This window comes from Ostreococcus tauri (assembly GCF_000214015.3).
Source record: "Ostreococcus tauri WGS project CAID00000000 data, contig chromosome 01, whole genome shotgun sequence".
Classification (NCBI taxonomy): domain Eukaryota; kingdom Viridiplantae; phylum Chlorophyta; class Mamiellophyceae; order Mamiellales; family Bathycoccaceae; genus Ostreococcus; species Ostreococcus tauri.
The window spans coordinates 368,635-392,189 of record NC_014426.2 but is presented as its reverse complement, the minus strand read 5'-3'; the positions used below and the strand labels follow the sequence as shown (position 1 = coordinate 392,189).

Genomic DNA, 23,555 nt, shown 5'->3' with positions numbered 1-23,555 from the left:
GCGCTCGGTGGAAACATGAAACTGTAAACCAGCGCGTCACTTCCTCGCGCGATGTCCGCCGCGGACGCGGACGAGGTCTTGTTCCACGCCTTACGATCGTCCGGGATCGATGTGCATCCCTCGTGGTCCGCCATCGACGACGTGGTGAACGACGTCGACGACGAGTCGAGCGCAAACACCAACGCATTGTTGAACATCGTGCGACAGTGTTTATGTTTGATCGACGCGACGGCGTACGAGTCCTTGCCGAGGGGGTTTCCGCTCGATGATGGCTCGGGAACTTCCGTCGCGGAGCGGTTTCGCGTCGCGGGACGGTACGCGAGCGCGTTGATCGAGGTCGGGGGCGAACAACGCGATGGCGACGGGTTTCAACAGTTTTTGTATCCGAGCGCGTCGAGCGCGCGAGCGATGTTGAAGCGTCTGTTAGAGCTCTTACCCAGACGTGACGTGGATGAGGCGGTAAGGGAGGCAGAGAAGGCGCGGGTGAGCGCGGCGAGCGCGCGACTGGGGTCTCGAGCGCGAGCGATGGTGGCGCGGTCGACCAAGGCGGAAGCGGCTTGGGGACGAGCAGCGGGCGCGTTGAAGGGATTCGCGGGCGTCGCCGCGGCGGCGCGAGCGAAGAAGAGGACGGACGACACGACGAACGCGAGAGAATTTTACACCTCGCGTCTAACAACGAGCTCGAGCGGAGGTTTCTTCGGGAACCTGAGCGCGGACACGTACGCGGTACCATCCGTGCTCGAGTACGCCGCGCGCGTGCGAGCGGAGGAAGAGGCGGAGGAAGACGCGCGACGTTTGAAGTTTAGCGGCGTCGTACGCGCGGAATTCATAGGCCCGGATGGTAAACCATTCGATCTTCGAAAGCGAGGAGGTTTAAGAGGGCTTGTGGCAGAAATTTTTAGGTTGGCGTTGGAGGGTGGATTTTACACTGAGCCACGTGCGATACAAGCTTGCGCCGAGCTCGAGGAAACACAAGTTGTGGACGAAGATAAGGTTGTTGAGTCCGCTAACGACGTCGAAAACGCAGCCATGGACACACTCGAGGATCGAATAAAGGCTCGCGAGCGCGATTTGGAGGATGTACATCGAAGAATAGACGAGGCGATGTCTGTCGTGTCAACGGTTGATGATGAAATCGCCGCGTGTGCATCAAAGGTGAAAGAGGCGATGGAGGCCACGGACGCCAAGCGTGCGCTCACCGCTGAGCTCGAATCTAATTATTTGCTGCATAAGCAAGCAGTGGGCATGGTTCTCGCCACCGATCGCCCCGTTGAAGAGAGCGAGGCTGAGCTGAACAAGGTGCTCGTGGCGGCGAAGGAGAGGCTGGAGCAACTCTCCGCAGAGTGGAACGCCGCGAAAACGCCATTGCTCGCCGCGATCGAAGCGCACGCGGAAGGAGCGAGAGAAAAGCGCAAGAAGGCGAAAAATCAACTGGAGGAGATTGAAAAGTGGCGATCGGAAGGGAAAGACACGAGCTCGCTCCTGCGCATCAAGGAACAAGAGCAGCGGCAGCTCCTGGACCAATACGAAGCGGCGCCGAAGAGCGTGCACCGTCCCTCGTTTGTTCGACGCGTGAACGAGATCATAAAAAATATTAAGAAGCAAGAGAGAGAGATCGTGAAAATCGTCGGTGATACTCGCAGTGTGCAGAGTGACATCAACTCGGCTCAGGCGTGCTTGGAGCGCACGTACACAGTGGTAGAGGAGATCTTGTTCAGAGAAGCTCGCTCGGATGAATTATGCCGAGCAGCATACAAGCACCTCCACGGTATGCACGCCGGGTTCGCAGATTTGATCGATAAGGTCGAGGCGACCGGTGTGGCTCGGCGCTCGCAGACGGATCTGCAGAGAAAATTAGTTGAGATTTCAAAGCAGCCGAGCAACGTTGAGCGCGTGGCACGCGATTTAGAATTGATGAAGAGACAGATTGCCGAGCTCGAGGAAAAGCTCTCGACCACGGCGGCTTAGCTTTGTGATGTTGTGATCTATCGCAGTTGTACAATCTAAGAGAGCTACCGGTAGTTTTAGAGAATTTGATACTGGCTGTACAATATCTGTCGGATTTCGAAGAAGTCCTGTGACAAAGCGCCCTCGATGACAAGCTTTTCGTCACTGTCTTTTCTGATGGTGACACGACCATCAGCGCAAACCAAAACACCACCGGAGAACTCAGCGGTGATCCCCTCTTGCGCCAAAGCCTGACGAAAATCAACGAGTCGAAGATCTCCCAAAAACACAGAACCAGGTTGAGCCGCGGCTCTCTTCATAATCGCCATTTCGTTTGACGTCGTCGTCACGAGTGCTCCTGCGTCTGCCTTGGTGCTCAGAGTTGACATCGGAAGCAACATCGGGGCACCCCCTTCTTCCAAAGCCTTACCGACGATGCCGTTGACCCAACCCACCCTGTATCCAGACATATCTCGCATCTTCGCCTTTTGGAAAAGCGCGTCTGACAGACGGATCTTGTATGTCGCCATGGAAGACGTGCACTCGACTGTCTTACCCGCATTCGGAGTGTAAATATCTACACCGGGCAGAGTCAAAACGAGTTGGTCTTTCAACAGTTTCGTCTCTTTCGCGTTACCATGAACGAGCACGATTTGTCTCGGCGCCGCTTGTTCGATGAGCGTGCGGACGCTCTGACCATCGGCTTTACCTTCAAAGTCGATCGTCAGAATAGTTGCCTTGACGCTCACTTCAACTGCTTCTGACACAAGTTTCGTCGGGATTTCTTCATCCTCTTCCGCCTCTTGCGCAGCTTCGACGAGCTGTTGCTCTTCGATCATTTCCACGCTTGGATCCTCGAACATCGTCGAAGGTTCCTTCGCGAGCTCAGGCACCATTCGTCCGCTCGCTTGTTGCGATGTTCGCATGAACAATTCGATGTCAATCTCTTGACCGTAATCCGTCATCACGGGATCCCACACTTCATCGGCGAACATGGGGCCGTGCTGCGTCATTATTGGCGTGAAACCCTCTGTCAAAGTTTCCCGGCGTCGCAAGTCAGCCTCGGCCGTGGATCCAACCGTAGTGACACCGAAAAGCACATCCATCGGTTCAGGTTCATCCGGTTCCACGGGTTTGATATCTACCATCTCTTCTTCCACAGACACATGCTCGGGCTTCTTCTCCTCCTCTTTCTTTGACTTGTCGGCTTTGCGAGTACTCTCATGTGTTGCCAGCTCTTCTCCTTCTAAAGGTACGCGGCGCGAAAGAGTAAATTTCACATTCTTCTTCGCCGCAGGTTTCGAGCTGACTCGCACAACTTCCTCCATAAGCGATCCCTCCTCGGGTTGTCCAGTGAGCACCACCAAGTTGCTCTTGTCACCGGCCCATTCGGCGAACAGGTGCCGCGCGGGTCCGGCTTCTAAGCTGCCGAACGATGCGAGCACGACCTTTGGTCCAGGCGGTAAAGCTTTCAACTCGTCCATGGTATGGCAAATCGTAATGAATTTTGTGTTGAACGGATTCTCGCGTCGACGCTCGAACGCGCTCGTCACGAGATCACCCATCCATTCTAAGTGAGATTTAGCGAAATCAAGCGTGTTGTACGCCACATTCGTCAACAATACGATTTGATACGATCCAAGCTGACGCTGTTGCCACTTCTCCTCGAGGAGCAAGATCAACTCGAGCACACGTCCGGCGGGATCGATTGGGATCAACACGTTACCATTCATGCGAAGGCTCGACAAAATTGTATCCACCAGCTTCGTGTCCCTGGGAACGGTGGATTTCGGTACCTCACGCTCGACACTACTCGCATCGGTGATAAGAAGCGCGGGACGATGAATGGAATCAAACGTAGCGCCGTTCAAATGTCTCTCCTTGCGAACGTTGTAGTCCACCGCGTAGATGATGTCCTCGGCATCCTTCCCAATCTTCCACATCGCCCCGCCTAGGGTGTGACCCGCCGCGTACGCCATGACGGAAATCCCCTCCCCTTTTCCCCTGAGCATCGACAACTGCTGATACTTCACCGGTACGAACGCCGCGAACGCCTTGTCGACGTCGTCCAGCGAGAACGTCTCCTGAAAGTCCTCCTGATCCTGCCTGGTCAAAAAATGATCGTACATGTACATCTGTCCCATCTTGTGCACCGGTAACGTCGCGTACACCTTACAATTCATCCCAAGTTTCCCGAACGCGTACGGTAGCGCCCCGAGATGCGCGGTATCGGGGTGCGAGATCAACACCGCGTCCACGTCCTTCGCGATCGCCTCGAGCGGCTTCAACATCTCCACGTCGAACGCATCCGTCCACCCACAATCGAGCAAAATGTTACATCCATCGATAGAGACGTGATAACACATCGCTCGCTCGCCTGCACCATCGAAATCAACCCCTCCGTCAGTCTCCCGTCGCCTCCGCTCGAGGCGCGCGCCGTCGTCCAATCCATCATCCGCGTCGTCGTCGCCTCGTTCGCACCTCGCACGCCGTACAGCGGGGTCACCAGCACCTTATTCCCTCGCTCCACCTCCTTCTTCCGCACCGGCGCCTCGCCGTCGAGGACGAGCGCGAGCTCCGTCATCGTCGTCGTCGTCGCCGTCGAGTGCGGGGCGCGCGGCGCGGGGTGTCCGAATCACACGCGTCGAGACTCCGCCCGCGCGTCGACGCGCGCGTCCGACGGCACCGCGCGACGCCTCGGCTCGCGCGCGCGCGTCGGCGCGCGCGCGACGTCTCGACGCGACGCGCGCGACGTCGGACGCGCGGGGGCGAGACGGGAGACCCGACGCGGGATCGCGCGACGGGATGTCGAGCTACCTCTCCGGATGGTTCTCCTCGGCGCCGACGGAGGGCGCGGACGGGGCGGAGGTGGACCCGAGTAAACTGTTTCACGAGTTTCCACATCCGGAGGACTGGAGGACGATCGCGGAGACGTTGTTGGAGAGGTTCGGCGAGGACGGCGACGAGATCCCGAGGGCGATGTGTCCGCTGGGCGATAAGCGAGCGACGGCGCGCAGGTTTTTAGTGGCGAGGAAGTACTCGATCGATGACGCGGAGAGTGCGTTGAGGGAGGCGATCGCGTGGAGAAAGAACGTGAAGGTGGGTGATCGCGTGGGCGTCGAGGCCATACTCTCGGGCGAGCCGCGTTGGGATCTGTTGGCGGAGAACCGAAAGATCATGACGGGTACGCCGTTTCTGTGTCACACCAAGCAAGGATTTCCGGTCTATCTGTTGAGAATTGGGAAGGGAGACGCGGCGTTGGCGACGACGGCGAGCGAGGAGACGCACATATATTCGACCATCGTGCGCGGCGAACACCTGGTGAACGTGCTCATACCTGAGGCGACAAAGCGCTCGAAGAAACTCGTGGCGGACGGAGTCGAGCAAGAGGCCGCGAGCGTGGATTACGATGGGTTGATCGATAAGCAAGTCGTCATCATCGATCTCGAGGGCGTCGGGATGTCTGCGCTGCGATGTCTCTTTGTGTTGAAGACCATCAACAGCGTGGCGTCGAAAAATTACCCTGAACTCTCGAAAGCCATCTACGTCGTCAACGCGCCGTCGGCTTTCGATTACCTGTGGAGCGCTGTGAAGCCGCTCCTCGCGGCTCACACGCAGCACAAGATTAAGATTTACAGTCAACCTGAGGAGCAGTACGCCGCTCTGCAAAAGCTTTTGGAGGATGCGGACATTCCCGACTTCCTGGTACCAGCTGGACGTGCGGCGGGAGCGAAGGACACGGTGACTACGACGGACGGTTTCTTGCCTGAGACGGTAAAGGCAGTCGACGAGTGGCTTAAGGGTCTCGGCGGTGAGGAGACCATTGAGGAAGAGAAGACCGGTGAGGAGGTCAGCGCCACGATTGAAAAGATGAGCACGATTTCAATTCAAGAAGATTACGCTGCCGCGGAAGCTGAAGCTTAGATATATTCTACATTGAAAGTACAAACCATCATTCGATAACTTGCAGAGAATCGTCAACGTTTAACGCATCCATCGCTTCCACTATAGCGTCATCAACGCCCGTCAAACCGCTCAAAGGCTTCCCGCAAATCGTCATCCCGCACGCCGCCAACACTTGGTGCAGTCTCTCGTTGTCAAATAAATATAGATACGCCACCAGCGCCTCCAACGCGCTCGCGTCGCGATGCACGTCCCCCTTGTGCCCCGCTCTCGATTCATGTCCGAAATCACGTCCCCACTTTAGCACCGCGAGCTCGTCGTCGTTCAAAAAATCCTGCTCCAGCAATCGACCCAAGTGCGCGTGCATCGCCTTGGCGCTGCACCACCCCTTCGACACCCCTTCCTGTGGTCTGATCGCCCGCCCGCTCCCACTCGCGCCTTCGTTTGACTTCACTCGCTTTAGTATCATGTGCTGTCGCGCGTAGAGCTCCCACACCGCGTCGCCGAGGTAGGTGTACGCGAGCGCGACCGACGGCGAGCGGTCGACCAAGGAGCTCGGGAGCTTGGTGAGCGTAGCTCCGGCGCGATCGATCGTCGCGCGCTTCGTCGATGACGATAACTTGTTCGTCTTCCTCGGGCTCGAGGCGAGGACGACGCTCAGGGCGCGAGACATCGCGCGCGAGCGTGTGCGGCAAGTCCGAGGGCAGGAAAAGGACACTACTCTTTCGATGTGTTACACGATGGATTCTAGTCCGCCTTTGCGGGCGATTCGTCGTCGCCGAGACCCCAGTCCTCCTCGGCACCTTCTTCGGCAGCTTCGGAGACCTCCTCTTCTGCCGGCTCCTCTGCCTTGGGCTCGGCTTCTGGAGTCGGTTCCGGGGTTGGTTCCGGAGTTGGTTCCGGAGTCGGCTCGGTTTCAACAACAGGTTCTGGCTCAGTTTCCGGAGCCAGTTCAGGCTCCTCGACGGCTTCGGTCGATTCCTCAACGAAAGCCTCGGCCAGTTCTTCATCTATGGCTTCGTCACCGACCTTGACGTTATCTACTGCGGTGGTCAGGTTGTCGACTGCCAATCCGACGCCGTACGAGCACGCCTCTGGGAAATCTCCGGCGGACGCGCGAGCGCGGGCTTCTGCGGAGAGAGCCTCCTCAAAACCTTCAAACAACTCGGCACTGACGATTGGATCCGCCAAAGCTTCCGCCGCCTTCTTATTGATTTTGCTCAACTCTTCTTTCCACAGCGCGATGATCTCCGTCACACGGCTCGGGGCGTACGTTCTGGCGAAGAGCGCCGCCTCAGGGATGCGCTTCGTCTCAATCAATAAGTCGATACAACCATCGACATTCTTCAGCATGAACATGGAAACAAATGCAACGTTGTTCTTCCCCTTCGCTATCGATTCCTTCACGAGCTGATTCAATTTATCGACCGATCCGGAGGAGGTCGCGAGCAGCAGCTGACCGGACAAATCGCCAGACTTTTCCAAGCACTTGTTCGTGAGATCGAGATCGCCGTTCGACATCGCGAGCTCCCCAAGTTGCTTCCATTTCGATTCGCTCGCTCCTTGGCTCTCGACGATCTCTCGCGCGATGTCGAGTTCACCCAATTGGACCGCTAGTTCAAACTTGAAGTCTGGGTCTGTGGCGATTCGCAACGCGTCACTCACCAACCCGCGAGACTCTAAGAAGCGGGCGATGGAGTTGTGTTGGTCAACCGGAATCGATTCGAGCACTTCTTCTGCGGCTTCCAATTCACCACGAAGCACCAAGGTCTTGAACTCAACGACGGTGAGCAGCAAGGTGAAGGAAACGATGCCGTAGTTCTTGTCCATCAAGAACACACGATTTTGCGCCGCGAGATAACCCAAGATGAACATTGAGCGGTCTAAGTGCGTGAGCGTGGTCACCTCACCGCCGACGCAGTAGTTCAATCTCTTATCAACATTGGTGTAAATGAAGCAGTCACCGACCCAGATGCCCGTCACGGCTGTTTCATTCACTTCAGCGATCAACTCAAACGACTCTTCAATACCCTCACTCTCGTCAACTTGTCCTGAGGCGAAAGCTTCAGCAGTCGCCTCGAGGTTGTATCTCAGGATGAAAAAGCTCGTGTCGCTCACGATCGTCACCATCTCGCCAGACTCACTCCAAATAACGTTTCTGACGGACACGTCCAAACGTCGAATGACTCGGCACTCGTCCCAGTCGTAAAAGCAAATGAAATCTGTGGAGCGCAAACCGAGCAACGCACCACCGTACAAACCCTCGGCGGTGAAGTTTGGTCGGAAGGAATTCTTCTCGGTGAAGTTTTTGAAAACCTTGATCTTACTCGAGCTCTCACGAACGGCATATTCGCTCGGATCCAAGCTCCAACAGAATTCGATCGCGCTCCCGAAGCTCTTGTTCCTCCACGCGAGTGCCGTGTAGATGATATACTCGCCATCGCCGCACACCGTGACGAAGCGTCCATTAGGGTTATGAGACAAGCTTTGCGGGTACAGCTCGCTATTACCGAGCTCCTTCACCGGCAAAGGTAATCGCTCACCGTCAACGATCTCGTACTCGACCGGCAGCGCCTTGACGTTGGTCGTCTGAACTTCGTTGTGCTTGCACCAGATGATCTTCCCCGTGTTGTCCATGCTGACCACCGGCTCGTCTCGGCCAATCTTAAACATCACCGTACCTTCATCGTAACCGATGGCCACTGAATTCGAACCCTTCAAGCACCCAATCGCCCAAACCCGCTCCAAACCGTAGTTCAGGGTGTTTTCGAGGCGGTACGTACTCTGGTGCCAGATGCGCAACGTTCCGTCTTCGCTACCGGTGATGATCACCGGCAGCTCGGGGTGGAAGCTCACCGCGGACACGTTGTGCGCGTGACCCTCGAGCGTCTGCACGCACGATTTTGTCTGATAATCCCAAATCTTGGCCAACTTGTCGTCCGCACCGGAGATGAGGTACGGGCGATCGCCCCCGTTGAAGTAATCGACGCAGTTCACCCCCTTCTCGTGTCCCTCGAGCGTAAAGTTGCACACCGGCGACGTCACGTTCCACACCTTCACCGTGCGATCGAGCGATGCGCTCGCGAACGTGTTCGTGTCCTTCGGGTTGAACACGACGTGCATGACGTAATGCGAGTGCCCTTCAAAAACCATCGCGCAGTCCCACTGTCGCTCCCAGTCCCAGAGTTTGATGAGCATGTCGTCCGAGCACGTCACGATGTACGGCTGCGTCGGGTGCACTGCGATCGAACGGATGTAATCCTGATGCGCCTCGAATCCGACGACGAGCTCGGAGGTGTTATAATTGTACACCCGGATGAACATATCGTCCGATCCCGCGACGATCCATTGCTTGCGCGCGATCCACTTCGACGACCGCACCGGGAGTTCCGTCACCTCGAACGACTTCACCAGCGAGTTCGTCTCGTAGTCCCATATCACCACGTTCCCACTGTACAAGTTGGTCAAGATCCACGGCTCGGTGGGGTGAATCTCCACCCCTTTCACCCGGTCGCTTCGCTGCACGAGCTTGCGTTTAATGTCCAACCGCATCGGCATCGTCACCGGGTATTCGCCTCGTTCGCGTCCGCGCTCGACGCGCTCTCTCGCGCGACGACGGGATCACACGAAGCGCCCGTTCGCGCGCGCCCTCGCCCGCTCGCCGCGTCGCGGTGTACGCGTCGGCGTCGTCTCCGGGGTCGCGCACCGCGATCGTCCCGTTCGCGCCTGGGCCCTGGAAAAAGGTCCGCGTGTGCCTCGAATACCTCGAGTCTCGACGGGCCAAAAAGGTCCGCGTGTGCCTCGAATACGAGTCTCGAAGCCCTCGGCGCCGACGCGTCGGTGGACGATCGCGACGCGCGACCGTCGACGCACTCCACCGCGCGCGTCCGCCCGAGCGCGCGTTCGACGCGTCGTACACGCGGAAATCACACGTCCACCGAGCGCGCGCGATGGGACTCGCGCGAATGCTGGGCGCGCGGCGGGCGTACGGCGCGCGCGCCGAGTTTTCGACGCCGAGGACGCGCGGGGGCGTCGCGCGACGATCGACCGTGCGCGTCGAGGCGAAGAAAACCGCGGATGGACCCAAGCTCGTCATCGCCGGGATCACGGGCGCGGTGGGACAGGAGTTCCTGCGCGTGCTCTCGGAGCGAAACTTTCCGTACTCTGAGCTGAAGATGCTCGCGAGCGCGCGGAGCGCGGGGAGCGTGGTGGAATTCGAGGGTGAGAAGTACGTCGTCGAGGAACTCACCGCGGAGAGCTTTGACGGGCAAGACATCGCGCTTTTCTCGGCCGGTGGCTCGATCTCGAAGAAGTTCGGGCCGGTGGCGGTGAGAAGGGTTGCTTCGTCGTCGATAACTCGAGCGCGTTCCGGATGACGGAGGGGGTGCCGCTGGTCGTTCCGGAGGTGAACCCAGAGGCGATGGCGCACATGAAGCTCGGTGGGAAGGCTGGCATCATCGCGAACCCGAACTGCTCAACCATCATCGCCCTCATGGCGGTGACGCCGATTCACCGAGCGGTCGGCGTCGAGCGTATGGTCGTCTCGACGTATCAAGCGGCGAGTGGCGCCGGCGCGCTCGCCATGGCGGAGCTGGAGCAGCAAACGAAGGAATACGTGAACGACGGTGAAGTGAAGACGATGGAAATCTTCAAGTGGCAGTACGCCTTCAACGTCTTCTCTCACAACGCACCCATGACGGAGAACGGCTACAACGAGGAAGAGATGAAGATGGTCAAGGAGACTTGGAAGATTTGGAACGACAAGGACGTGAAGGTCACGGCGACGTGCATTCGCGTCCCGGTGCTTCGTGCGCACTCCGAGTCCATCAACCTCACTCTCCGCAACCCATGCGACGAGGTGAAGGCGAAGGAGATTCTCTCCAAGGCTCAGGGCGTGTCCATCATCGACGACCGGGCGAACAACCGCTTCCCGACCCCGCTCGACGCCTCTGGCCTCGACAACGTCTTCGTCGGTCGCATCCGCCAGGACATCTCCCAGGACGGCAACAAGGGCCTCGACCTCTGGGTGTGCGGTGATCAAATCAAGAAGGGTGCAGCGTTGAACGCCGTGCAGTGCGCCGAGCTCCTCCTCAAGTGAGCCTCGCGTCAACTTTGTCAATACTGAATATTCACCAGACGCGTTCAACCGACTCCACTCCGCTTCACGCTCGCTCGATGCCGACGGTTTCGTCCCCGACCAAGCTCTCCGCCGCGCTCACGGCGAGCGATAAGATCTTAGTCGAGGCCGTCGCCGGTGCGCACCGTCATCGAACGCGCGACGAGCGACGATCGTAGACACGAATCAACGAACGAGGACACATCTTCAACGACCGAACGACTGACGACGCGCCCTTCGTTCGCTCGCTCGCAGGCGCGCTCGGTGGCGCCTTCGCCGCGCTCGCGTTGTACCCTATCGATGTCGTGAAGACGCGGATTCAGGCGGAGGGCGAGACGAGCTCGGATGAAAGGGATGGAGCGTCGGCGTCGGCGCGAGGTCGGTTCCGCGTCCCGCGATGGGCGCGCGCGCTACGAGACTTGATGCGATCGGAAGGCGTCGATGGTGTGTATCGAGGAGCGATGGGTAAGACGGCGCACTCGATTGCGAGCTCATTTTTGTACTTTTACGCGTTCAGTGGGATGCGGAGGGAGTACGAGGCGCGGACGGGGCGGAAAATTGGGACGGGCGCGACGCTCGTGAGCGCCGCGCTCGCGGGATGCGTGAACGTACTTGTGACGGAGCCTTTAGACACGTACGTGACGAGAAAGCAGTTGAAGACAAAGAATACGACGAAGACGACGGATGCCAAGGAAGGTAAGGGATCTGAATCGGACGAGGGACTGAAAGAGACGCTCAAGGCTCTGCGAGGCGCGAGTGATTCGGAGACGGCTGAGGCAAGAGGATTATATAGCGGATTAGCGGCGTCGCTCGCGCTGACGATCAACCCGGCGATTCAGTACACCGCGTTCGAGCAGCTCAGGCAGCGCCTGATGACGATGCTCAACGTCCGGGCGCAGAGACATGGGATTTTGAAACCCGTGGTGGAGCTCTCAACGTTCGACGCGTTTATCCTTGGCGCAGTGTCGAAAGCGGCGGCGACCGTGCTGACGTACCCTCTGGTGCGCGCCAAGGTGTTACAGAAGGCTGGAACTCGCGAGGAAGACACGAAATCGCTCATCGGAACGCTTCAGAGAGTGCATCGAGAAGAGGGCGTGAGCGGACTGTACAAAGGCCTGGATGCCCAGCTCGTTAAGACAGTTCTCGCTGGAGCAGCTCTCATGACGGTCAAAGAAAAGACGTTTTCGTCCGCGCTGTGGATGATGATCGTGTTTCGTGGACTCGATAGAAAGACGTCTTAGGTTTTGTAGTCACATACACGCCTGTATTCGAAAATCAATTCTAACTAAGCGTGCGTTCTGAATCAATGAACGCGACGACGACGGCTATATCGTCCATCTTTCCTCCGATAATACTTCTCCTGTCACCCCACTCTGGCCTCGTTTCTGCCACTGCCCTCGCTTGCTGCGTAAAAGGGGAGTCGTACTCCGGATCACACGAGTAACCGAACGCCAAAGTGGCGATCGCCTCGGCGCACTCCTCGGCGTCGCCGTTGTGTTCGGCGCACAGAGCGGCGACCTCGGCGTGCGGAACGTTATCCCAAAGCCCGTCCGATCCCAACACTAAAACATCTCCCGGCGAAAGTGATATCTCCGATCGTTCCGAGGCCTCGGGTCGATCGCCTTCGGGATACACCTTGGCCCAACCGAGCTGATACGGCAGGTTGAATTCGTGCTGTTGAGGAGACGTTTGGTACACCACCTCGCCCTCCCGAGCGACCAGAGCCCCAGCGTCGCCAAGATTCGCCACATCCAGAATGTTTCCATCCTTCAACATGGCGATGCACGCCGTGCACGATCCGATCACCTGCGTCTCGTCGTGCGCGTCCTTCATCACCGCCACCGGATCTCTCGTCCCCCGCAACACGCTCTGCGCGCTCTTTTCGGCAAATTTCTCGCTATACTCCGCGGGATCCACCCCTTCCTCCGCCCATCCCCCGACGCCATCAAAAACACCGAACGCACCGCTCTGCTTGAGGACGAAACACGCGTCCTCGCCCCCTTTGTCCGCCTTATCCGGGTGCGGGACCAAGATCGCGCCCGCGCTCGCCACCCGCAACGTCATCGCGCTCGTCTCCGCGCTCGCTCCCGTCCGCGTCGACCACGTTCGATCATTCACCCCCTTCAGCGTCCGCGTTCGGCGCGTTCGATCGATTCGTCCGCGCCCCGCGCCCCCGCGCGCCGACGACCGCGCCGTCGCCGCGGGACCGCGCCGTCGCCGTCGTCATCCCTCCCCCGCGTCCGTCGCCCGGGTCCCGATCACCCCACGACCCCTCGGCGTCGGTCGATCACCGCGCTCACCCGCGCTCTCGTCGCCGAGGTCCGTCGCCGCGACCGCGCGTCGCGCGATCCCGCGATCGCGGTCGCGATGTCCCGACCCCCGCCGTCGCCCGAGCGCTCTCTTCGCGCCTCGCCTCGATGCTCGCCCGCTTGGCGAGCCGTCGAAGCGCGGCGTCGTCGTCGTTCGCCGCGCCGTCGGCGTCGGCGTCGAGGCGCGCGCGCGCGTGGCGCGGGCTCGAGCGCGCGCGCTCGGGACGAACGAACGCGGCGGCGGACGACGCGGCGGTGGACGACGCCGACGGCGCGCGCGCGCGCGCTCTGGCGTCGACGGAGGCGGCGCGCGCGGGACGGAGGTATCGACCGGGGGCGTTCGCGCGACTCCCGAGCGTCGCGAACGCGAGCGAGCTGCGGGCGAGCGCGAGGAAAAAGGCGAATCGCGTGACGCCGACGAGGGGGTTGAAAGAGGCGGCGCGCGAACGGAATCTGGGGATGAAACGCATCGAGGCGATGACGTTCGGGTACTGCACGCCGCTGAAGACGTACGTGAAGGGGTTTCCGAGTCCGGAACGGTTTCACCCGTTTGAGCGCGCGTTGCTCGAGTTGACGCTGAGCGATACAAAGTATCGAACGACCGTCGAGGCGGTGGACGTCATGCGTAAGGGGTTGTTGGGGATCGGAAAAGGGTACAGCGCGCAGGTGAACAACGCGAAGGGGATGAAGGAGGCGGAGGAGATTCGAGAAAAGGGAATGGAAGAGTTGGAGGCGTATTATTCGCGAAACGCGCGGTGCGTGGACGACTTGAAATCGATCGCGAAGATACTGCGCCAGCTTCCAGTGGCAGAGCTCGAGACGCCCACCGTGGCGCTCGTAGGTGCTCCCAATGTGGGCAAGAGCTCTCTCGTGCGCGCTTTGTCGAGCGGACAACCCGAGGTGCAGAACTACCCGTTCACGACAAAGGGCATCAAGATGGGGCACTTTTTCGTAGAGGACGAGCGGCACGTCGTCACCGATACCCCTGGGTTGATCAACAGAGCGGAAGAGGATCGAAATAAAATCGAGATGCTCGCGATCGCGACTTTGGAACACTTGCCCACGTGCGTGGTCTTCGTGACGGATCTCTCTGGTTTGTCCGGCACGTCCATCGCGGACCAACTCGAGCTGCGGGAAACACTTTATAAGCAGTTCGCCGATCGTCGGCCGTGGATAGACGTCTTCTCCAAAGCAGCTTTAGTGCCCGTTTTGGGAGGCGCGACTGATCCCGAGGCTCAAGAGCTGTGGAGTGAGAAGGACTTTGAGGAGGCGAACCAAGCGATTGCGAAAATTCCAAACGCAAACGCTACGAGCGCCAATGAGGACTGGGGAATTCCTGAGCTCAAAGAGCGTCTTACGACTCTTTTACGGGATCACAAGCAAACTTTGCCCGATGTGGACGACGGATTTAATCGCGGAGACGCCAACGGTGGTGGTGTGAAGAACAAACCCGACTACATCCCGATGCTTTAAGAACTCCCCGAGACGGGTTGTTTGTTGTAGTTTGTAATGTAATTTACAGCAAAGGACTATTTTCAACACTTCAAATGCTTTGACCGCTTGAACTTCTATACACGGCGTCGTTATCACCACCCGGTAAGCTCGCCGCGCGACCCGTACTGAGGTTACCTCTTGAAGCGCTCTTTGATACGTTGGAAATGGAGTCTTCGAATTGGAGTAACTCAATGACACCCTTTCCGTCGTTCAAAGAATTCGTGAGCGCCGCAAGACACAAGGCGACTTCATCGGAATCGTTGACGAAGTATCGCGCGGAAGAGCGTTTACGACCGACGGTACACGTAACGATGTCTTGGAATCTGATTTCTGCCTCGTGTTTCTTCTTTAGGTTTGATTCATCGTGTTCTTCGACGGCCGCCAAATCGTTCTGTATCGAGGCTGATAGAGAGGTGTTTCCTTTCTTTGAGCCCGGCGAATGCGCGTTTGTACTGAGGCTGTTCTGTGATGAGTTCTGTTCCAAGAATGAAAAAATGTCTTCGTCGCGTCCAAGGAAGTGCCCAAAGCAGGCGACGAAATCAACCTCGATGAGTTCCTTGTTCTTCCCTCCGTTAATGATGTGTAAGATGCGCTCGACTGCCGTACCCTTGCTCAAGCCGACCGGGCGCACTTCGACAGATTTCGCGCCCATGACGACGTCAACTGGAGCGTTTGAGATTGGACCGGTCCACAAGTGCTGTAGCAGGTCGCGCGCCTGTTGTCTGCCGAAGTCAGGATCGGCGTACTTGTAACTCCAGACAAGTGACGTCTCGCGAGTTTCCACATGGCTTCTCGGCGTGCGCTCGCAGAAGTACTCGAAAACGACTTCAACGCTCTCTAACCAGTCGAGGTTAGTCGTCTCGATCATGGTCATCCACTTCGGCGTCTCAGTACCGTTCTTCCCTTGCAATGGAGGACGGATGAAGACACCGTTCTCTGCGGCGATCCAAACCTTTGGTAGCATAGCAAAAATTTGCGCCAACTTGTTCCGATCGGAACCGCTGAAAATACACACGGTGGTGTTCGGATCGTCACAGAGACGTGAGATGCACTCCTGCGAGATGGGATGAATCTTGTGGCGATTCTTTTTCGACTCGATTGCTGGACGATTCTTCGATCTGGAATCCATGGGATCGGTGAGCGTGGCGTTGTAGCCAAGAATGATAAGACGTTGCTTGCCCTTTTGGAACGATCGCGTAACTACATCTGGTGAGAGATGCGGTGGAATACGTTTCTGACGCAACTCGGCTTCGACATGAGTATCGTTCAGTTCGCTGATGAACGTATCTGCCCACGCTTGAGCGGTGTGAGTGCTCACGTGGGAGAAGCTGCTCCGATGTCTCTCAATCTTTTCCGCTTCAGGCATAGTCAAAGCTTCTTTAATAGCGTGCGCAACCTCTGTGACGTTGTGCGGATTCACTAACAAAGCTCCGGCACCGATGGACTGCGCCGCGCCTGCAAATTCAGAAAGCACCAACACGCCGGCGTTGCTCTTGTTTTGGCACGAAACAAATTCATACGACACGAGGTTCATGCCATCGCGCTGGGATGTGACAAGCATGACGTCGGTGACGGAGTAGAGCGCGCACAGCTCCGGAAATTGCATCGAGCAGTCCAAATGTTGAATCGGAATCGAACCGATAGAGCCGAAGCGGCCATTGATTCGTCCAACGATTTCATGTACGGTGGAGGCGAGCTTCTGGTACTCTGGGACCTCCGAACGAGTGGGTACAGCGATTTGAATAAGGCAGCACTTATCCTTCCACTCGGGATTTTCGATCAAGAATTTTTCAAACGCCAAAAGCTTATGCGGGATGCCCTTGATCATGTCGAGACGGTCGACGCCAAGCATCACTTTGCGTCCACGGAATCTTTCTTGAAGCTCTTTGATGTGATCCTGAACCTGATCAGTGCGGAGAGCGGCAGTGAAACGACTCGGGTCAATGCCGATCGGAAACGCAGCGACGCGGGTGAACCCACCTTGCGTCTCGACCCCATCCGGCGTCGCTTCCAGACCAAGAATTCGAGAAGTGGCTGATACAAAGTGCCGCGCGTAATCGTACGTGTGAAAGCCGACCAAATCTGCCGCCAGACAGCCGTGTAACAGCGCTTCTCTCATCGGAAGCATGCGGTAAATTTCAGAACTCGGAAACGGCGTGTGTAAAAACCACCCAATCTTCATGGTTTCCACGTCTTGTCGTAGCATTTCGGGCACGAGCATCAGGTGGTAATCGTGCGCCCAAACGATGTCGCCATCGCGATATACGCTCATGATCGCATCCGCGAATACGCGATTGGCCTCCTTGTACGCGACCCACTGCGCGGTCATGTTCGTTTCCTGGTTGAGTCTCGCCTCGAAGTTGAGCGGTACGTAGTGAAACAACGACCAGAGCACGTTGTTGCAGTACCCGTTGTAGTAGAGCTCCACCTGCGACTTTGTGAGGTACACCGGCAAAAGGTTCTGTCGTCGCAGTGTCGCAGTGAGCGAATCGCGCTCGGGTCCGGGTTCGATAAAAATCCCGGGCCATCCGATCCACGTCATCCCGTACGTCTTTCGCACGCCCAGGAGCGCGCTCACCAATCCGCCCGCCGACGGTCGCACGTCCCACGTCCCGTCCGCCTTTCTCTTCACGCTCACCGGCAACCGATTCGCCGCGATGATGAGCGACTCCCTCACCGGTTCCTCTTCCTCGAACACCGCGCTCTCCTCCGCGATCTCACCGCTCACGAGATTTGTCTGCGATCGCGTGCGCTTCAGCTGCTCCGCCCGCTCTCTCAACAACCGATCCACTCGCGTGCTCTCCAACTCCTCGCTCTGTTGCCCCTGCGCGTCGAACACCGCGCTTCCCGCCAAGCCCTCCATCCTGCGCGTCAAGTCATACATGGACCCATCGGTGGACATCGCGTTCAGCGAGCTCATCGACGCCCGCGAGGCGCGCGCGAAGATCTCAGAGTCGACGTGTCGAATCGGTGACGCGCTCGCGTCGACCGAACGTCTTCGCGGCGACGTGAACGGCGTCGCGGCGTCCGGGACGTCCGCGAACGCGCGAGACCTTCGCGGTGGGGACTCCGGCGTCGATCCATCCGCGGGCATCGCGCGGCGACGGCGTCGGGGACTGGCGTCGGCGCGGTCGGCGCGTCGGTTTCTCGGGTCTTCTAGACGGGACGAGTCGTGATCGGACGCTTGGGAGCGCTTGGGAGCGCGTCGGTTACGACCGCGGCGAACGGAGCGCGGATTACATTGCGAGAGAGGTTAGTTGAAAGCGGCGATGGCCTCGTCGACGAGACGCTCGGCGGACTCCCGACCTTGGACATCGCCGATGCCGAGCATCTGGGAGATCTCTTCGACGCGACGGTCGCGCTCGTGAATGCGGCGGATGTCAATGGTGGTTCTGCCGTCGACGTCGGGAGCTTTAGAGACGATGAGGTGAGCGTCGCCGCATGCGGCGACCTGGGGAAGGTGGGTGACGCAGAGCACTTGCTGAGACCCGGTGGTGGTGAGACGGCGGAGGGCGTGGCCGATTCTGGCGCCGACGCGACCGCCCACGCCGCTGTCGACCTCGTCAAAGACGGACACGCCGCCGCCGACGAGTCCGCGATTTTGACTGGGTGGCTCATTCGTCATCACGGGCGCCATCTTCAGTGCGAGCATAAGACGTGCCTTCTCACCGCCAGATGCGATCGATCCCATGGGTCTGAGAGGTTCGTTCTGACCGGCTGCGAGCAAAAATGTAGCGCGATCGAGACCCGTCGAACGCATAGTGTAGACAAACTTATCGTCCTCTCCGATTTCGTTCGCGCGCGGAATGCGCAAAACATTGCCGTTCGTTTCTTCACTCGCACCCTCACGCGGGCTCCAGGCGAGCGTGACGTCGAAACGACTTCCAGCCATTTCCAAATCCGCGAGGGCCGATGTAACTGCGCCTCTGAGCGCGCCAGCCGCTTCGCGGCGTTGCAGAGCGAGCTGAAACGCGCAATCTGATGCGGCTCTGCGCAGTCGCGCTAACTCGGCGACGTTTTCTTCGCGCTCTTCCTCGCCGATCTCGGCAGCCTCAAGCCTCTGCTCCGCTTCTTGCGCGGCTTCAATTGCAGCGTCCGCTGATCGAACACGCAGAGCCTTAAACAACCGCTCCAATTCTCGTAAGCGAGCTTGGGCCTCCTCTCTTCGGCGGGGCGAGCTCGCGAGAGATTCTGCATACTTACCAACGTTTTCTTCCGCCTCTTCGGCAATTTTCTCTGCCTGATAGAGGAGGTCAAGCGCGGCGTTCAAGCCTTGAATGGAGGCTTCATCGAGACCTGGTTCCGCTTCAGCATCTTCATCGCCATCTGCGCGAGCGGAAGCCGCCGCGCTCTCTGCGCGTCGTTCGGCCGACGCTATCAGACCCTTGACTTCGTGCGCAGCCTCACGAAGGAGACCTCTCGCGCCTTGTTCGCCCGCGATGGTTGAGATGACAGTCCCGCACATCTCGACGGCGACTCGACTTGACTCGAGTCTTCTCAGCTCCGCCTTGAGAGCAACGTCTTCCAAAGGCTCCGGATCGACCGCGTAGTACTCTTCTAATTCAGCCTGCAGCTCTTCACGTTCGCCGGGTAAGAGCTCGACTGCGTTCTTGACCTTGTTGAATTGCGCGGTCAAGTCATCTGAAAGGCGTTCAAACTTTTGTCGCAACACCTTTGTACCCGCCCACTCGTCGAGAAGCGCCAGTTGCGCGCCCTCATCGCTGAGCGTGGACGCAGCTCCTTGTCCGTTGAAATCCATGAGAATGTCGCCCAGCGCTTTGAGCGCTTTGAGCGGCACAACGCGGCCATTGATGCGACAAACGCTGCGAATGCGCTTTGTCTTACCGTTCGAGTCAACGTACTGCAACTCTCTCGATATCTTCAGTGCATTCTTATCCTCCTTGTCTGGCCCGAACGGTTTCACGCTCTTCCCATCCTTCGATGCTATGGACGTAATTTGATCGTTCACCACGTCATAAATCATACCCAGCGACTCTGTCGCCACGTGAAACGTCGCCTCCAGCTTCGCCCCGCTCGTGTCCGCCCTGATGCTCTCTTCCTTCGCCGGCGAGCCACATATCTGCGCGATTGCGTCCAACAACACCGACTTCCCCGACCCCGACTTCCCCGTGATCACGTTCAGCCCGCGTTCGAACTCAACCGTCTGCTCGCTCACCAGAGCAAAGTTTGTAATCTTCAGCCTTTGCAGGTACGTCCATCGCTCGTGCTCCTCCGAGACGCTCGGCGCCGCGGACGCCTGCGTGACATTCATTCGAGCCTGTCGCGCATCGCGTCGCCGCGTGCCATCGAACTCGCGCGCGCCCCGTGTAGAGGCTCGAATCGCGCCTCGACACGCCGCGACGCGCGAACTCACCGCGCTCGCCCCGCTCATCGCTCTCCGAAGAGGACTCTCCGAGCGCGACGACGCTCGAGCGATGACGATGACGCTCTCCACGAACCCTCGCGCGCCCGAGCGCATGGGTGTGACGCGCGCCGAGGCATCGGACTCGCCTTCGGGGGTGATTTTTCAATTGCAGACACACAAAAGTGTCCGCGTGTGACTGTGAGACTCTGGCCAACACTAAACATCGCGAGCTCGACGCGAACACACCTCGACGGACGCGACGCGCGATCGGTGATCGCCTCGCGCGATGACGACGGAGAGGGAGAGAATCCCGCTACCGGTGACGGGTGGTCTGCTGGACGCCAACGGCGGCACGCGCGAGGCGCTGCTCGAGGATGCGAGCGCGGACCTGAGCGATGGCATCGCCTATCGCGGTGGCGCGGTCGAGCGCGCGATGTTCGCGCTGCCGTTCGTGACGTCGATGACGATGATATCGTTCGTTTTGTTTTGGGGCGCGCGAGTGAGCCCGTTTCTGACGGTGCTGTTCGTGTGCGGGTACGTGAGTTACGGTTGGGTGAAGGGACTTCACAGCGGGTTCAGCGCGTTGGCGTTTGGAATTCCATTCCTGCACGCCTATAAGGCGGCGGATTGGCACAAGCTAGGCAATGATGCGACACAGCGAGCGCCAGTGCGAGATAGATTTTTCGGCGGCGTCGGTCGTGCGTACAAGGAGACTGGGCCCGCGTTGGTTGGCGACGCGGAGCACACGTGGAGAAGCGGCATCGACGGCGAGATGAAGCGCGGGCTCACGGCAAAGTTCAACGACATCGTGCACATTTGCGTCATTCCGACGTATAAGGAGCCATTAGGAACACTTAGAAAGACTGTTGGGACGCTCGCTGCGCAAACGTGCGCGAAGGAGCGATTGATTGTAGTGCTCGCGACGGAGAGCCGAGACAGCGAGGCGCCCGGAAAGGTCGCTGAGCTCATCGATGAGTTCGGATCAGGGCTTCTTGGGCTGCGATACACCAAACACGTTCTCGCACCGGGTGAAGCCGTGGGAAAGAGTTCCAACTGCGCGTGGTCGGTTCGCTGCGTCAAGAGGGAATATGTGGAGAAGCGAGGTCTGGCGCCGGAGCAAATCATGCTCACCGTGTGCGATGCGGACACCTACTTTGATCCGCAGTTCATGGACTGCCTGGCTTACAACCACGTTCAGAACCCGAAACCGTATAACGCGACGTATCAGGCTTCGGAGACCTTTTTCCCGAACATCTGGAATGTGCCGATCATCATCCGCATCAAGGCTGTGATTGACAGCGTCGGGTTTCTCGGGCAGCTCGCTTCTCCGTTTAGCCACCCATTCCCATTCGCTATTTATTCTCAATCCCTTCGAACTTCGATGGAATGCGGCGGGTGGGACGTTGATATCATTCCCGAGGACTGGCATCACTACCTGAAGTGCTGGTTTAAGAAGGATGGCGACTTTAGAGTCGTGCCGATCTTCATGGTGATGGGAAATGACGCAATCGAGGAGCGCAACTGGAACGAGGCCATCAAGGCTCGATACATTCAAGCGAAGAGACACGCCTGGGGGGCGATTGATCTATCCTACATAGTCATGAATTACCTTGAAAAGAGCGACAGGGTCTCTTTCTGGAGAACGACGAAACTTTACATGCACGCCGCCGAGCACCACATCTCGTGGACTCTGTTCTGGTTCACTTGTATGTTGGGTGGGTTGTGCTCCACTTGGGCGAACCCGGTCCTGGAGACGTATCCGTTCGGGATTGGCTTACGAATGATGACGGTGATTGTCTTCATACCGATGAGCTTCGCGTGTTGGTTCATCGTCATCTGCGAATTTTATATTCGTCTCTTTATCATTCACGACCGTGAGCACTTTGAGTGCAACACGGCGCCGATGTGGTGGCAACTCATGAGCCAGTGTCAGTGGTTCCTCATGCCCCTGGCCGACATGATGTTTGGTTCTTTCGCTGGGTTGGAGGCACAGTTCCACATGGCGATCAAGCCTAGCATGAAGTACGAGGTGTCCGCCAAGGTTGCCAAGAAAAAGGCGCTCATCGTGGAGGACGCGTCGGTGCCGGACTCGCCCTCCATGTACGATCGAGGTACCAATGGTTCAGCCAACACGGCGTTCAACGGTAAGCTTTGACGTCGCCTCCATCATCACAGTAGCTCTTTAGTATTAAAAACGACACGAGGACTTCCTTCCAGCCACCGCAAATATCCGTACACTCCAACCACCGACCGACGCGCCCCGACCCCAGAGTGCTGCGCACATGCGTCCCGGCCGCGTCAGGAGCGCCCACGCTCTCAGCGCACGCGCACGCGCTCTCAGACGCGCCGCGTCGGTCCTCGGCGTCGTCCTCGCGTGCGCGTGCGCGCGAAGATTAGTGGCTCACTCGCCGAGCGCTTCGGCGACCAAGCTCGTGCTCGACGAAGAGCCGACGCGCGATTACGTCGTTAACGCGCGCGAGGTCGGGACCGGAGTATGCGGTGCGACGACGGGCACGAGTACCGAGCTCGACGGCGCGGTCGTGCGGTGGGGATCGGAACATGTGGTCGCCGACGCAACCGCGTGCTGCGAAGCGTGCTCAGACGCGAGTGGGTGCAACGTCTGGGTGTGGTGCTCGGACGCGGACGGGTGCGGTGGCGATCGTAAGTTCGGTGAGTGTTGGTTGAAAAAGAGGACCGACGCGGCGAAGGCGATGAGCGCGGCGTTGGTTCGGCGTGATCGGTCACGTTGGACCTCTGGCGCTTTGTTCTCGGAGGCCGAGGCGACGGAAGCGGCAGCCGAGGCGCGGTTGTTGGAGACGGCGAGAGCAGCGGTCAGGGACGCCAAGGGCAACCAAAGAGTCTATTTGGACGTTGCGATCGATGAGGAGCCGGCGAAGCGAATCGAGTTCGTGTTGTACGCCGAGGTCAGTCCGCTCGCTAGCGAAAATTTTAGAAGAATGTGCGCTCTCGAGCCGAGTGCCGAGTACACGTGGGTAGGCTCTAAATTTTACAGAATTCTAGATAGGTTCATAGATCAGACGGGTCCACAAGGCATCACTGGGAGCGCGGTGAATCCTAACGGGACCTTTGACGACGACAAAGGCGGTTTACAGCTCAAGCATGACCGTCCGGGATTGCTCTCAGTCGCGAACGCTGGACCAAACACGAACACGGGTCACTTTAGCATAGTCATGGCCCCGGCCCCACATTTGGATGGTTCGTACGTCATTTTTGGAGAGGTTGTGAGCGGGCTCGAGCACGCATGGGCCATAAACGCACTTGCAACAGAGAGCGGCGACCCGTCGCCGCGCGTCGCCCGCATCACCGCTGCCGGTGTTCTCGAGACCTCTTCTTAAGACACCTCAACAATCTTCTGTATCTTGAACACGAAACGTACGCACGAAATCAACGATCTAGCGAT

General features: G+C 58.5%; 13 protein-coding genes across 13 annotated transcripts; 7 read left to right on the top strand and 6 right to left on the bottom strand.

Annotated features, from left to right (window-relative positions):
- Positions 1 to 51: 51 nt before the first annotated feature.
- On the top strand, positions 52 to 1,968 carry OT_ostta01g02530 (Protein of unknown function DUF812; the record flags this gene model as incomplete). Its single annotated transcript, XM_003074262.1, has 1 exon — positions 52 to 1,968. One exon carries the CDS (start codon positions 52 to 54, stop codon positions 1,966 to 1,968), a length of 1,917 nt encoding a protein of 638 aa, XP_003074309.1.
- Positions 1,969 to 2,024: 56 nt separating this feature from the next.
- On the bottom strand, positions 2,025 to 4,531 carry OT_ostta01g02520 (Beta-lactamase-like; the record flags this gene model as incomplete). Its single annotated transcript, XM_022985322.1, has 2 exons — positions 2,025 to 4,324; positions 4,429 to 4,531. The coding sequence occupies 2 exons, from the start codon at positions 4,529 to 4,531 to the stop codon at positions 2,025 to 2,027; spliced, it is 2,403 nt and encodes an 800-aa protein (XP_022838212.1).
- Positions 4,532 to 4,752: 221 nt separating this feature from the next.
- OT_ostta01g02510 (CRAL/TRIO, N-terminal domain) lies at positions 4,753 to 5,871 on the top strand (the record flags this gene model as incomplete). Its single annotated transcript, XM_003074260.1, has 1 exon — positions 4,753 to 5,871. The coding sequence occupies one exon, from the start codon at positions 4,753 to 4,755 to the stop codon at positions 5,869 to 5,871; it is 1,119 nt and encodes a 372-aa protein (XP_003074307.1).
- Positions 5,872 to 5,899: 28 nt separating this feature from the next.
- On the bottom strand, positions 5,900 to 6,523 carry OT_ostta01g02500 (Ribonuclease III domain; the record flags this gene model as incomplete). The annotated part of the gene is made up of 1 exon (XM_003074259.1): positions 5,900 to 6,523. The coding sequence occupies one exon, from the start codon at positions 6,521 to 6,523 to the stop codon at positions 5,900 to 5,902; it is 624 nt and encodes a 207-aa protein (XP_003074306.1).
- Positions 6,524 to 6,597: 74 nt separating this feature from the next.
- Positions 6,598 to 9,408, bottom strand: OT_ostta01g02490 (G-protein beta WD-40 repeat; the record flags this gene model as incomplete). The annotated part of the gene is made up of 1 exon (XM_003074258.2): positions 6,598 to 9,408. One exon carries the CDS (start codon positions 9,406 to 9,408, stop codon positions 6,598 to 6,600), a length of 2,811 nt encoding a protein of 936 aa, XP_003074305.2.
- Positions 9,409 to 9,800: 392 nt separating this feature from the next.
- OT_ostta01g02480 (Aspartate-semialdehyde dehydrogenase) lies at positions 9,801 to 10,948 on the top strand (the record flags this gene model as incomplete). The annotated part of the gene is made up of 2 exons (XM_022985321.1): positions 9,801 to 10,139; positions 10,184 to 10,948. 2 exons carry the CDS (start codon positions 9,801 to 9,803, stop codon positions 10,946 to 10,948), a joined length of 1,104 nt encoding a protein of 367 aa, XP_022838211.1.
- Positions 10,949 to 11,025: 77 nt separating this feature from the next.
- On the top strand, positions 11,026 to 12,207 carry OT_ostta01g02470 (Mitochondrial substrate/solute carrier; the record flags this gene model as incomplete). Its single annotated transcript, XM_022985320.1, has 2 exons — positions 11,026 to 11,104; positions 11,222 to 12,207. The coding sequence occupies 2 exons, from the start codon at positions 11,026 to 11,028 to the stop codon at positions 12,205 to 12,207; spliced, it is 1,065 nt and encodes a 354-aa protein (XP_022838210.1).
- Positions 12,208 to 12,247: 40 nt separating this feature from the next.
- Positions 12,248 to 13,030, bottom strand: OT_ostta01g02460 (Protein phosphatase 2C (PP2C)-like domain; the record flags this gene model as incomplete). Its single annotated transcript, XM_022985319.1, has 1 exon — positions 12,248 to 13,030. The coding sequence occupies one exon, from the start codon at positions 13,028 to 13,030 to the stop codon at positions 12,248 to 12,250; it is 783 nt and encodes a 260-aa protein (XP_022838209.1).
- A 353-nt stretch (positions 13,031 to 13,383) lies between these two features.
- On the top strand, positions 13,384 to 14,748 carry OT_ostta01g02450 (P-loop containing nucleoside triphosphate hydrolase; the record flags this gene model as incomplete). Its single annotated transcript, XM_022985318.1, has 1 exon — positions 13,384 to 14,748. The coding sequence occupies one exon, from the start codon at positions 13,384 to 13,386 to the stop codon at positions 14,746 to 14,748; it is 1,365 nt and encodes a 454-aa protein (XP_022838208.1).
- Positions 14,749 to 14,818: 70 nt separating this feature from the next.
- Positions 14,819 to 17,863, bottom strand: OT_ostta01g02440 (Alpha,alpha-trehalose-phosphate synthase; the record flags this gene model as incomplete). The annotated part of the gene is made up of 1 exon (XM_003074254.1): positions 14,819 to 17,863. The coding sequence occupies one exon, from the start codon at positions 17,861 to 17,863 to the stop codon at positions 14,819 to 14,821; it is 3,045 nt and encodes a 1,014-aa protein (XP_003074301.1).
- A 159-nt stretch (positions 17,864 to 18,022) lies between these two features.
- On the bottom strand, positions 18,023 to 20,161 carry OT_ostta01g02430 (P-loop containing nucleoside triphosphate hydrolase; the record flags this gene model as incomplete). Its single annotated transcript, XM_022985317.1, has 1 exon — positions 18,023 to 20,161. One exon carries the CDS (start codon positions 20,159 to 20,161, stop codon positions 18,023 to 18,025), a length of 2,139 nt encoding a protein of 712 aa, XP_022838207.1.
- A 259-nt stretch (positions 20,162 to 20,420) lies between these two features.
- On the top strand, positions 20,421 to 22,289 carry OT_ostta01g02420 (unnamed product; the record flags this gene model as incomplete). Its single annotated transcript, XM_003074252.1, has 1 exon — positions 20,421 to 22,289. The coding sequence occupies one exon, from the start codon at positions 20,421 to 20,423 to the stop codon at positions 22,287 to 22,289; it is 1,869 nt and encodes a 622-aa protein (XP_003074299.1).
- Positions 22,290 to 22,416: 127 nt separating this feature from the next.
- OT_ostta01g02410 (Cyclophilin-like peptidyl-prolyl cis-trans isomerase domain) lies at positions 22,417 to 23,490 on the top strand (the record flags this gene model as incomplete). Its single annotated transcript, XM_022985316.1, has 1 exon — positions 22,417 to 23,490. The coding sequence occupies one exon, from the start codon at positions 22,417 to 22,419 to the stop codon at positions 23,488 to 23,490; it is 1,074 nt and encodes a 357-aa protein (XP_022838206.1).
- Between the last annotated feature and the right edge of the window lie 65 nt (positions 23,491 to 23,555).